The 12856-nt window shown below is 42.5% G+C and overlaps 1 protein-coding gene across 5 annotated transcripts in view; it reads right to left on the reverse strand.

Annotated features, from left to right (window-relative positions):
* LOC122477829 (PABIR family member 2) overlaps positions 1-12856 on the reverse strand; it is a 172668-nt gene that overhangs the window by 142444 nt on the left and 17368 nt on the right. For 2 of the 5 annotated variants that reach the window (XM_043571249.1, XM_043571250.1), the window contains exon 10: positions 7644-9450. The exons of 1 other annotated variant lie outside the window; for it this stretch is intronic. In XM_043571249.1, the coding sequence (XP_043427184.1) occupies positions 9381-9450 (70 nt within the window). In that variant the 3' untranslated portion in view covers positions 7644-9380. Of the gene's footprint in view, positions 1-7643; positions 10390-12856 lie in introns of those variants that run through there. 2 more of the 5 variants (XM_043571246.1, XM_043571247.1) reach the window with 1 other exon arrangement.

The raw sequence follows: 12856 nt of genomic DNA on the forward strand, positions 1-12856 counted from the left end.
CAGGATCGTCAAAATAAATGTTTTATGGAAGATGAAAAAAAGTGGGGGCTGTCCTGTATTAAAGAAAACTAAAGAGACAGGACACCTAGGTAAATTTGCGTGACCTTTGATCCTGAATTTGGGATCCTCAATTAAAAAAAGAAAAGCTCTAAAGGAGATTTTTGGGACAATTTGGGAAATTTGAATATGGACCGTGAATTAAATAAAGTTATGTTTATCAATGTTCCATTTCTTGGGTATGCTGACAAAATTGTGATTATGTAAGCAAACCTCTCTGTTGTTTTTTTCTTTTTAATTTTTTTTTTAACGTTTATTTATTTTTGAGACAGAGAGAGACAGAGCATGAACGGGGGAGGGGCAGAGAGAGAGGGAGACACAGAATCGGAAACAGGCTCCAGGCTCTGAGCCATCAGCCCAGAGCCCGACGCGGGGCTCGAACTCACGGACCGCGAGATCGTGACCTGAGCTGAAGTCGGACGCCTAACCGATTGAGCCACCCAGGCGCCCCCAAACCTCTCTGTTTATAGGCAATGTAGGATGAAAAAGTGTTTGAAAAAGTGCCTTGATGGCTGTAACTTAATTTCAAATGGTTCAGAACAATATGTGTGTATATATGAGGAGGGAGAGGAGGAGAAAGTGGAGAGGAAGAGACAGCGGGCATGAGAGAGAACAAAGGTGGCAAAACGCTAACAAATGTTCAATCTTAACAAATCTGAACAAAATGTTTCATCTTGGTGAAGGGTATATAGGTGTTCGTTGAACTATTCTTTCAACTTTTCTATAGGTTTGACATTTTTCCAAGTAAAAAGTTGAAAAAATATTTAATTGAATTTGGCCATACCTGTCAAAATTACAAATACACATACCCTTTGTCTCAGTGGTTCCCTTTCTAGAAATTCATCTGACATATGATCAGTGTTATTCATTGCAGCAATGTTAGGTAATAACAAGATTGGGAGCAGTCAAAATTTCCTCAACAGGGAACTAGCAAAATAAAATGGAATAAAAAAATGACATCGACTGATAAATGGATAAAGATGTGGTATATATACATACACAATGGAATACTACTCGGTCATCAAAAAGAATGAAATCTTGCCATTTGAAAACTTGGATGGAACTAGAGTGTATTATGCTAAGCAAAATAAGTCAGTCAGAGAAAGACAAATACCATGTGATTTCACTCGTATGTGGAATTTGAGAAACAAAACAGATGACCATAGGGGAAGGGAAGGAAAAATAAAATAAGATAAAAACAGAGAGGGAAGCAAACCATAAGAGACTCTTAACTGTAGAGAACAAACTGAGGGTTGCTGGAGGGGAGGTGGGTGAGGGGATGGGCTAAATAGATGCCAGGCATTAAGGAGGGCGCTTGTTGGGATGAGCACTGGGTGTTATACATAAGCAATGAACCACTAAATCCTGCTCCTGGTACCAATTCTACACTATATGTTAACTAACTTGAATTTAAATAAAATCTTGGAAGGAAAAAGAAATGACGAAGCACTCTGAGGACTAATACGAAGTCATCTTCAAAATATAGGATACATTGTTAGGAAAAAAGGGTAAGGTACAGAACAATGCCTACCTATAGCATTGTGTTTGATGGAATAAATCACTTACTTCTTCCCTTCCCTAAACCCACATCCCTTGCAAGGTGACTTTACAGCTCCTTACAGGCCTTGAATCTGGGCTAGCCTGTGACTTGCTTTGATCAATAAAATATAACAGAAGTTACAGTGCGCCAGATCCAAGCCTAGGCTTCCAGAGGCCTGTGGTTTCTGTTCTTATGAAGCCCTAACCCCACAATAAGAACAAGCTGGAAGGTGAAAGACCCTGTGGAATAGAGCTGAATAATCCCGGCTGAGGCCATACTAGACGAACTGATCCCCAGATGACTCTTCAACTGATCGACTGAGATCAGTGGAACCTTCTAGCTTGCCCCTAGACTCATGAGAAAAAACGAACAATTATTATTATAAGTCACAAAGGTTTTACTTTGGGTGGGCGGAGAAGGCGGCGGGGGGGGGGGGCGGAATACATAGTAACAGTTCATAAAAATAATGCTATCGCCTGTGTGAAATTTTGGGAAAAAATACTGATGCATTTGTTTGCATATGCAAACTCTCTGTAAGTACACACAAGAAACTGGAAACACAACTGTTTGGGGGAAGAAAAGCTAGGGTGGCTAGGGGATGAAGATGGGAGGGGGACATTTCACTGCTCTTTTGTACCTGTAGAATTTTGAAACCTGTATTTCCAATGAATCAATAAAATCTGTTTCTTTCACTCAAATCTTTCTAGAACCCTTGAATCATCTCTGGTGGGTAATGGGAACTCTCATACCCTATAGGAGAGATTATAAATTGGGAAAATCTTGGCGGGGTGGATGTGTGGTTTTAAGCAGTGCCTATAAAATATGCAAATACGTATGCAATGCAGACTGTCTCTGGAAAAAAGCCACCAAGAGCTGGTAACACCAGTTGCTTCTGAGGAAGGACCTTATGGAACGGGGGGGGGGGGGGGGGGGGGGGGGGGTTAAGGGCAGAAGGAAGACTGACTTTTCCCTATATGCCCATGTCACTATTTGAATTTTTTACCCTGAACTTATATTACCTTTTCAAAAGGAAAATAATGACTAAAATACACACAGCCTTTGACCCAACAATTTATCATTTCTAAAAATCTCTCCTGCAGAAATACTTACAGAAGCAAAAATAAATGTATGTTATTACTTGTGTATACTAATAAATTATAAACAGCCTAAATGACCATCAATTAAGGATTAGTTAAATAAATTATGGAATGTTTGTACAAGGGAATAATATACAGTTGCTAAAAATGAACCCATAAACCATCACCCAGGTCAACATAGCACATTCCAGAACTCCTGAAGCACTTCCGTACTCCCCAATGCCCAATGAATTATTGCAAACTGAATAAACCCATGTAAGCATCACCAAGGTCAACATAGAACATTCCAGAACTCTTGAAGAACCCCTCCCCGTGCCAATTCCAGCCATTTAACACTCTATCAATTATCACAAATAGAACGAACCCCTCAATTCCAAACAAACCAGAACCTAACAAACCAGGCGTCAAGTGCTCCTTAGGCTCCTTTTTCCTGAGCCCCAACCAAGTTCCCCCTTGACTTTCAAGCTGAGAGGAGTGTCTTCTCCTCAGAAGGCACCAGACTTCTCTTACCACACTTCACGGAAAATCAGAATCAGAGTCTCAGAAAGAGAGGATCCAGGGGGCACCCAAAAAGAGCATTCCACACAGATTCAACAGCCTTTAACTTCTTCATACCATCAGTTCCACACACCACGGTGACCCAGTGCTTTCCTGGATCTAAGTTCTGATTTCAACTTTACTTTGAAGATTTGGGCAGTAACTTGGATATCTATCACTCATACTATTGTTTATTTAAGATGTTTCTTTAAATGAGCTCACTTTTTGTTATATTCATTTTTTTTTAATTTTTTTTTAAACGTTTATTTATTTTTGAGACAGAGAGAGACAGAGCATGAACGGGGGAGGGGCAGAGAGAGAGGGAGACACAGAATCGGAAGCAGGCTCCAGGCTCCGAGCCATCAGCCCAGAGCCCGACACGGGGGCTCGAACTCACGGACCGCGAGATCGTGACCCGAGCTGAAGTCGGACGCTTAACCGACTGCGCCACCCAGGCGCCCCTATATTCATTTTTTAAATATACGTTTTAAAATATCATGTGCTAACTCTAACAGAAAACTTCACATCACTATCATAAATGGAAAATCAGCACCCCACGCAACGAACAGAACTTACTAGGTATATATTAATAAGTATTACCTAAACGTTGGACTCCCTGACGCAGACTCCTCAAGCGAGTTTTCCTCGGGAATGTCTGCAAGACCAGAAGCTTGGTGCTCCTCCTAGAGGTCAGAGCGTGTGGCTAACACTTCCCTGGGGGTTTTCTTCCAGCAACTTCTGTAGGGGAACACTCCCCCTGACTTCCTTTCAGCTCCCTCTACAGGTTAGAGTGACTTTCCTCTAGCTCCCCCTGTTGGTTAGAGGGTGGAGTTACTCAACAAAATTTTATTGAGTGACTGTTATGTTTTGGATACAGTGCTAGCTGCTGGGGATACAGACGAGAAAATGGGGAACGAGTGGGGGTTGTAACTGAGCAAGGGCTGGGAGAGAAGGGAAGGAGGGAGTTAGAAGATTCCGGCACCGCCTGTGCTGTCTGTCTCCATTTCCTAAACTCCCCGCTTTATTCAAGCCACGACAGTCTGGCTTTTGCCCCGCCCACCTCCCCAAGAGCGCACTAATGAAAGTCTCCGGGGGACCGGAATTATCGGATCCAGTGGGAAGAGTTTCAGTCCTCATCTTGAGTGACCGTGGAGACAACGCCTTCCTTAGCTTCGCTGATAGTGTTAGCTCCTGTCTCCAGGTTTTTCTCCTACCTCTCTCGCCGCCCCATCTCTCCTTCAACCTGTCTCTTCGGTGTTGGTGCTGGTCGGGACTTGGTCCTTCACCCTCCTCTCCGCTAATCCCACTGCTTCCATCTATGCGCATAACCTCCACCCCCATAACCTGACTCTCAAGTCCTGAAATACCAGATGTTTCTCTCTCCAGCCTCGTTTCTTCTATTAGCAAGTTACCTGTCTCTGTGGTAGCACCTGTATCCTATTTCCCTCTACCTGACTCCCACCTCCACCCCAAGTTTGTTCTTCAAGATTCAGCTTCAGTGTGACCTCTTCTGGGAGGCATTCCAGAAGCACAGCCCAGGTTGTGAGGGACTCTCCCTTGGTGTTTCCCCACCACACTCGGTGCTTCACCACACGACACCAGGGCTTCCAGATTACTTCCGCTTATGCCACCAGGCTGGTCTACTTGAAGGCACGAACTTAATCTGCACTTAGTTCCCAGCACGGGGCTCAGTAAGTCAATTTGTCAAATTGACTTCAATTTGTCATCAATTTGTCAAACTGATGAACATAAGAAATCCCTGGGCTGTGGGGCGCCTGGGTGGCGCAGTCGGTTACGCGTCCGACTTCAGCCAGGTCGCGATCTCGCGGTCCGGGAGTTCGAGCCCCGCGTCAGGCTCTGGGCTGATGGCTCAGAGTCTGGAGCCTGTTTCCGATATGTGTCTCCCTCTCTCTCTGCCCCTCCCCCGTTCATGCTCTGCCTCTCTCTGTCCCAAAAATAAATAAACGTTGAAAAAAAAATTTTTTTTAATTAAAAAAAAAAAAGAAATCCCTGAGCTGTGAGCAATTCAACGCAGAAGAGGAGCTTAGGGGTGGTGGCTGGGATGGGTGTGAGCCAGGGAGATTTAAGACCTGAGTATTTAAGCCCGTTTTCCCTTTCCCTTCTGCAGAGGCAGCCAGGGCTTGTGGAATGGAGGGACCATCAGGGTCAGAGCACGAAGATGGCTGGAACTGAGGAGGCAGGCAGGGTCAGAAACCGGTTACATACAGGGGAAATGAACAACCGTATTGAGGATAACGGGAACCGGGGTCCTCACTGTCAGAGATTGGAGTTACAAATATGGATAGGGTGGACCCTGGAATGAACCCTGTGGTGTTTAACTGGAATCGAAGGTACCAGTTTGAACTCTTGATTTTTAAGACAGATACATATGTGTGCATGCACACACACACACACACACACACACACTTACATATATTTTCTCTATGCTAAGGCTTTTAGACCAGGATATCCAGATAGTAATGATGATACCTAGTGCCTACACCTTGGCTTTGAAAGATTAAAGGAATCAAGGCTCCTTAGAGAAATGTCTGATCCCAAGGCTGGGGCAGGGAATGTATGATTCTGGGGCATATTAAGCCACATAGTGAAACACTGATCAAAAAAACCAGAGATTGGTCAAAAGGACACAGGAGCCAGCTTGGAGGGGCTCTCTCCAGTGTCCAAATCTGCGATGTGAATATCAAAATAACGAAAATGACTTAAAACCCACGGACTAGGGGCGCCTGGGTGGCGCAGTCGGTTGGGCGTCCGACTTCAGCCAGGTCACGATCTCCCGGTCCGGGAGTTCGAGCCCCGCGTCGGGCTCTGGGCTGATGGCTCGGAGCCTGGAGCCAGTTTCCAATTCTGTGTCTCCCTCTCTCTGACCCTCCCCCGTTCATGCTCTGTCTCTCTCTGTCCCAAAAATAAATAAACGTTGAAAAAATTTAAAAAAAAAAAAAACCCACGGACTAAATAAAACAGGACTCCATGAGTCCCACACTGATGCAAATAAATGGTGAAGGGAATTTTTTTTTTTTTAGGGTATTACGCCAACCAATAAATGTAGAAAGAATGATAGAATGAGAGTCACCATCAGTTGGCCATCATAATGCCACCAGGCATGAATGATCCATGGACACTAAAACTAGTGAGGGGAAGTTTGAGGAAACAGGATATTTATATACCCTCAAAGGATCTCCACACAAAGTATTTTCTTAATTTCAAAGGGAAACCATTAACTGTACAAAAGAAACCTGGCAGGTACCACCTGAACCAAAGGACCAAGGTTCCCATCACCAGCAAAAGGACGGTGATGCCACGTGTATCCTGCAAGAACACACTGCCAATGCAGTGTCACTTCTGTGGTATTTCTGCCCAAAATGCATGACCTGAATTTAATAACTAGGAAACGGCAGTGAAACCTAAATTGAGGCACAGTTTTCAAAATTGGCCAGTACTTTTCAAAAGTATGAAAATCGCAAAAGGAGAGACTGGGGACTTCAGATTGGGGGAGATCAAAGGCACATAACAAAGTGTAACACATAATCTTGGATTGAATCCTGGGTCAGAAGAAAAGATTTTTTTTTTTTTCCTTTTTGCTAAAAGAACATTATTGGGACCACGGGAAACCTTTGAATAGAGTCTACAGATTGGATGGTAGTTTTCTATCAAAGGTAATTTCCTGATTTCGATAGTTTTATTACATAGACCGTCCCAGTCTTTGGGAAAAGTGCACTGAAGCATGTAAAGGTAACGGGGTGTCATTTCTGTAACTCCTCAGATGGTTTAGAAAAAAATACGTGAATTCTTAAGTATTGAAGTATTCGCACATACAGAAGAGAGGGGGAAACAGAGGGAGAATGCTAAAGCAAACGTGGTTAAATGTTAACTAGGGAACCTGGGTGAAGGATGTACGGGAATTCTTCGTGCTACTGTCGCCACTTTTCCGTAAGTGTGAAATAGAATAGTTCATGTTTTTAAGATACTGAAAAGAAAATGGAGTGTTTATGACCTGAGTCACGCATACAAGGCTTTTATTTTTCACCTGTCTACCCACCCATGTTGTTCCAAAACAATTTATGAATAGGAACAAAATGAATAGGTCTTATGAATAGGTCAAAAACAAACAGCAAGAGAAAAATGAAAAAATAAGTAAGAAGTCTGTGTGGCCTTGGCAAAAAACGGTCTCAATCGTCCCGTTGTACAGAATGCTCGTGAAAAGTCTGACAGACCGTGTGGAGCGGTTTCCTTTCCGTTTTGGGAAACAGCCCCAACTTCAATGCAGCTAATTCTTCTGTGGTCCTGGTATCATTTCATCCCGAACTTGACTGCGATGAGACACACAGAATGCAATACGGGGATATGGAGGCAGAAAATGAATCATTCAGAAGAATAAAAGAGCCTTTAACAACTTTTACAGAATTTTATGCATGTGTACACACTTTATTAAATTTGCATTCTAAGATATACACAAGGTCAGCATTTCACAAAATTTTCTAGAATTTATTCCAAAAGCGGTTATCATGAAACACAGTGATTATATAAGTTAGTCAAGCAAAAAGAGCGTCTATAGGATTTTCTTATCGTATCATCTCTTGTACTTGTTTTCAAATAGAAGCCTGAAACAGGATATATTAGAATAGGAAGGGAGAATTTTATTTTTTATAACAATGACCACTTTTCAAATATTAGACTTTATATAAAAATAAAGGGGTACTGTCACCAGAGCTCATTGGAAGGTTAGCATCTCTTTTTATTTATTCCAAAACAATCCCTGCATAAACTTAACTTTCTAGTCAATTTAAGCAACAAAAACGAACCTCGGTTTAAACAATAAAGTGAATCATCTGGTCTCCTAGTTCTCCTACTATTGGAACAACTTCATTTTCCTGTCCCAATTCTAACCCACCACTGAATTTCAAGAAGAAATTTCAATATCAACACATTCCAAAGGTTGTTTCTCAAGAGTCCTAAATTAGAGCCCCAAATTCATGGCCAAAAGTATCCCTTTAAGGCAAAGAAGACAGTAGAGCGAAGGTGGGTAAGTATCCTGTAAGAGAAAACCACCTCTCGGTATTATACAGGCAGAAACATCTTCACGTGGTTCTTTCACAAGCGGAATAAACACACTGAATACCCTCGAAGTAACTTCTCTTTAAAATGGCACACTCGGGAACGACCTTCATAATATATACATTTATGTTAGGATTGAAAGATTATGGACTCTGCACAGGGGAAAACCATGTGAGAAACAAAGCCATTCGTGGCCATCGTGGTGGTTATTACAGTTTAAAATCGACGCCACATGTGATGCTGTCACAGAACAACTTACTGCAAGCTAAGCGACGCTCTCTCAGAATTCAAAGAGGATAGATTTCCCTTCAAGTCATACAGTGTTACTACTCTGTGAGTACCCTCAAAGCACATCATCTTCCTTCAGAATTCAAGAATCTTTGCCTTCAAAGGACACAAAGGCAGTAGTTTCCATTTCTTACATTCATTTAAGACGTGGAATATTATGATCCTAGCGGGAAAATTGGCATATTAAACACAGACAACCCAACCACGATGTCTCAACATTAAAAGAAATCTATCACAACATTTTCACACAGTTTTAAATAATAAATAACACAACGATAGATTACACTCAGCTTTTTTAAATAGCTCTGTCAGGATTTTCCTCTTTTAGAAATTAAATAACTTACGGTACCTCAGACTTACTATCGTGTCCACTGTTCACAGCTCAACAGCTTCTTAAAAGCAGAATGCACAGTAACATGGGCTTTTGCGGCTCCTGAGAGCTTCCTCGGAGATACGAAGCTGCCCTTGCTAGAAGGCAGCATCAACAAGAACTGGATTCTGACTCTAGCGGCAAAAACACAATAACCAAAAACACAGTGGGCAGCAGCACTCACCACACGACAAAACAAACAAATCCACGGACGAGAAAGGAATCAGCAAAAAGCAGCAATCAAAACAGCATGTGGCAGTAAGACACATAAAGCCCCCTTTTCTAGCCTACCTTATGACATACACCTTTACAGCCCAACACTGCACCCCAAGGCACCTCGGGCCTCGGAATACCACCCGAAACAAGCTGTCAAGCTCCGCGTACGCTTTTCTACACAGTGCTTTGTGTGTAAATAACATTATTCATTCATTTGTAGATGCTCCACACATCTGGTCAAGGCAGGGATTTCTTCTCCTTGATAACACCACCTAGAAACATTAACAATATTTTATATATTCCTTCGGGCAACAGGTTTGGGGAGAAAAACATCAACCGCGGTAGCTAAGGCATAAGAACCTCTGGTGACTAATCCAGGCATCCCGTCAGTCCATTTACATTCTCAGCACTAAAATCAATCCTCACGTCATACACTCCGCCAGCAAAGCGACATGGATAGTAATGAAAGCAACTACGCGTTCCCTCCCCTCGGTGAGAAATGGCAAGTAAGCAGCTCAAACAGGAAAGGGAAACAAAAGAATGTACTTTAAGCTGATGCGGAAAAATAAAAATTTAATATAATCGAAAGCAACCCATCTATTATCGTGGAATAAAGAGATTTGAAACTATGTAGTCAACAGACAACAAAAACAATCTCTCAAGCAAGAGAATTTCTGATCAACTTTAGCTGTCATGTCACTGCTGGGAAAAAGAACCACTGTTGAAAATACACATCAGTGCTTTCCTTTATTAAACGCATAGACTCTAAAATAGGTGCTCTCTGAGGCACGGAGGGAAAAAATATATACTCTAAGCAATCAAAAATGAGTCATTTGAGATTTAGTCACTAGATCCAAAACGAAATCAGCAAGAAGAGACATGAGTCAGGTCACTACACTCGTAAAATTGAACTTTAGAGGAGAGAGATGCCAAAAAAGAACGGCATCGAAATGGTTGAAGTCTGTCACACTTTAATCCTCATTATGGATCAAAGCTCTCTGCGTTCCTCACTGAAATGTTTTGTGTAGGAAACAGCAGTTAAAACACTGAATCAGAAATGGGTAAGTCACTTGGGTGAGAGATCATCCATCAAGATGAACGAAGAGCATGAATTGGTGCATGCTACTGGAGACTCTGCGGTTGTGCTGCCTTTAGCCAGTGAGTCTGAGGATAAGCCACTGCTGCTACTACTGCCATCCAAAATATCTGAACTGAGGACAAAGCAAAAAGAATTATAAGCAGATGCATCTATCAGGGTAAAGGTAAACATAACATGCAACGACATAGTTTCAAGAACTCACGAATCGGTAAGAGCATTTGTAAATAATAAAAAGCATAAAAGCAACAGCAATGAACTACATAATGGACTATATTCAGATACCTGCAAAAACAAAGTCACAGAAATCCAAAGGAAGACGTTCAAGGTTCTGTAGCATTTTAGTGCTCTCGTGGAGGCACCAGAATGTCAGCGTCCCCCTTGACAGGTCACGATTTTTGTGAGGGAGTTAGCTCCCTTACCTTTAGCTCAAGAGATTGCTACCCTTAGATTTACCTTCTTCCCTTCCCATCAGCCTTAGAGTGAGAGCGATGGTTACTGGTTGAGGTACCCTGGACTGTCTGAAGTACTCTATTAAGTACACTGCTTCATGGTTCCGCTACTCCAGAACAACAGGTGTTCGGCTACTCTAGATTTGACCGCTTTCCCATTCCCAAGGTGCCGTCAATTCAAACACATTTGTTTCCTGATTTCCCCCTCCGTTCTTGGTCTTTTCTATTCTTCTCATTTTGTGAATTTCTTATACCGTTTCCTTTTCCCTTGCTTTCAAAACCCAAAGGTGTCCCTGCTATCTCTACAAGCTGCCTTCAGTTACTGTCCAGTTAGGCTGCTAAAAGGAATGCTCTCTAGCCACAGACCCAATACCCTCACCACCCTCCACTTGCCTCTCTGATTCTGACAACTAGCTTCTGCGCCTATCCTTCCGCCAAAACACCTGATGTGGGCATCAGGGCCTCTACAGTCCAGCCCAGGGATGCCTTCCTTATCCATCCAGCCCAGGCTCTCATGGCTGCCAATCACCCATCTGGCCTGCTTCACAAACCTGGCCTCATACTTCAGTATTCACAATTAAGAGCCTTCACGGTTGCGCACCAGGCTGCCTTTCTGGTTCAGATTCCCACTGATCCAACAGTGAAGTTCTATGCTCTAGATCTGGCCTGAATTCATTCACATTCATTTATTCTAGTATTTGTTGAGTACCTACCAAGTGCAGGAAGTAGGCTAGACATTAGAAATACAGTGGTGTCTAAGACAGACATGGTCCCTGCCCTCATCGAACTTACAGTACAGTACAGGAGACAGACATTTAAATAACTCTGCTAATACATATATAATTTGTGATCAAAGCAATAAAAGCAAGATACAAAGGGCTCTGCGAGTACACAACATGGGTAACCTGATCTAATTTGGAGGAACAGGGAGGAACACGTTCCCCAAAAGTGACACGTGAGTTGTCACTTGGAAGATAGGTAGGCATTAACCAGGTGTGGTTTGGGAGGAAGCAAGGGTAGTTTTAGGAGCCAAAAGCAGGCTAGTGTGGCTGTTCAGTACAAAGGGCAAGAACACAATGAGAGACAAAGCTGGAGAGGTAGTCAGGCAGTTTTAGGATTTACACACACACACTTTTTAATTTTGGAAAGGGAAGCAAGCATAGAATTGGAGAAGGATTAATGATCGGGAAATATGGATTCTAAATGAAGTCTGGTTACTAGCTCTTCTACAAAAGCCCGCACTGGTCTAAAGTGCTCTGAGGCTCAATATTAAGAGTACTTAATATCGGGGCGCCTGGGTGGCTCAGTCGGTAAGTGTCCGACTTCGGCTCAGGTCATGATCTCGCGGTTTGCAAATTTGAGCCCCACGTCGGGCTCTGTGCTGACAGCTCAGAGCCTGGAGCCTGCTTCGGATCCTGTCCCCTCTCTCTCTGCCCCTCGCTCGCTCGCTATTTTTCTCTTTCTCTCAAAAATAAACACTACAAAAAATTTTTTTTTAAAAAAAGAGCATTTAACATCATTTTTATGAATTTCCAAGTTAATGTAGTTCCAGTGTTAACCCATGGTACATTTGGAAGTTTCTGGGCCCTATACCTCCCCCACCTCAACGACATGTAACATTCCCCTCCACACACTTCTCTGCTATTTTTCTTCAAAATGTCATTTCTATTGCCTGTGGATTGTTTTTAGGTGGAGACAGAATACAAATAAGCTTCGGAAAAGTAAAAATAAAAATGGAAACAGTATAGTCCACAGTACTCCCAGTCTATGCTCACTGCTGTGAAATGCATCATTAATAATACCACTTTTAAGTAAGAAGTTCGGAAAATTTAGCTGGCTCTGATATTTTTTCAACCCAATGGGAAAATAGGTCTAAAATATGAATTATTCAAAGTACTGAAAGAAAGTTACACAGATAATCTAAGACACTGGAAAATCAAAAGGCCTTTATATTTGCCTTTGGAACATATGTGATTTTTCCTCCTGCAGCATTTTGCCTAGACTAATATTAAAATGAATTTACTTTCCTAAAGCACATATTGGCCGGGCAGCCGAAGGACACGCTCTGTGCTACTTGGCAGGAAAAAACAGACTTAGATTAAAATTTGGCCACCAAGCAGATAATCTGAA

Source organism: Prionailurus bengalensis, chromosome X, assembly GCF_016509475.1.
Source record: "Prionailurus bengalensis isolate Pbe53 chromosome X, Fcat_Pben_1.1_paternal_pri, whole genome shotgun sequence".
NCBI classification, from domain to species: Eukaryota; Metazoa; Chordata; class Mammalia; order Carnivora; family Felidae; genus Prionailurus; species Prionailurus bengalensis.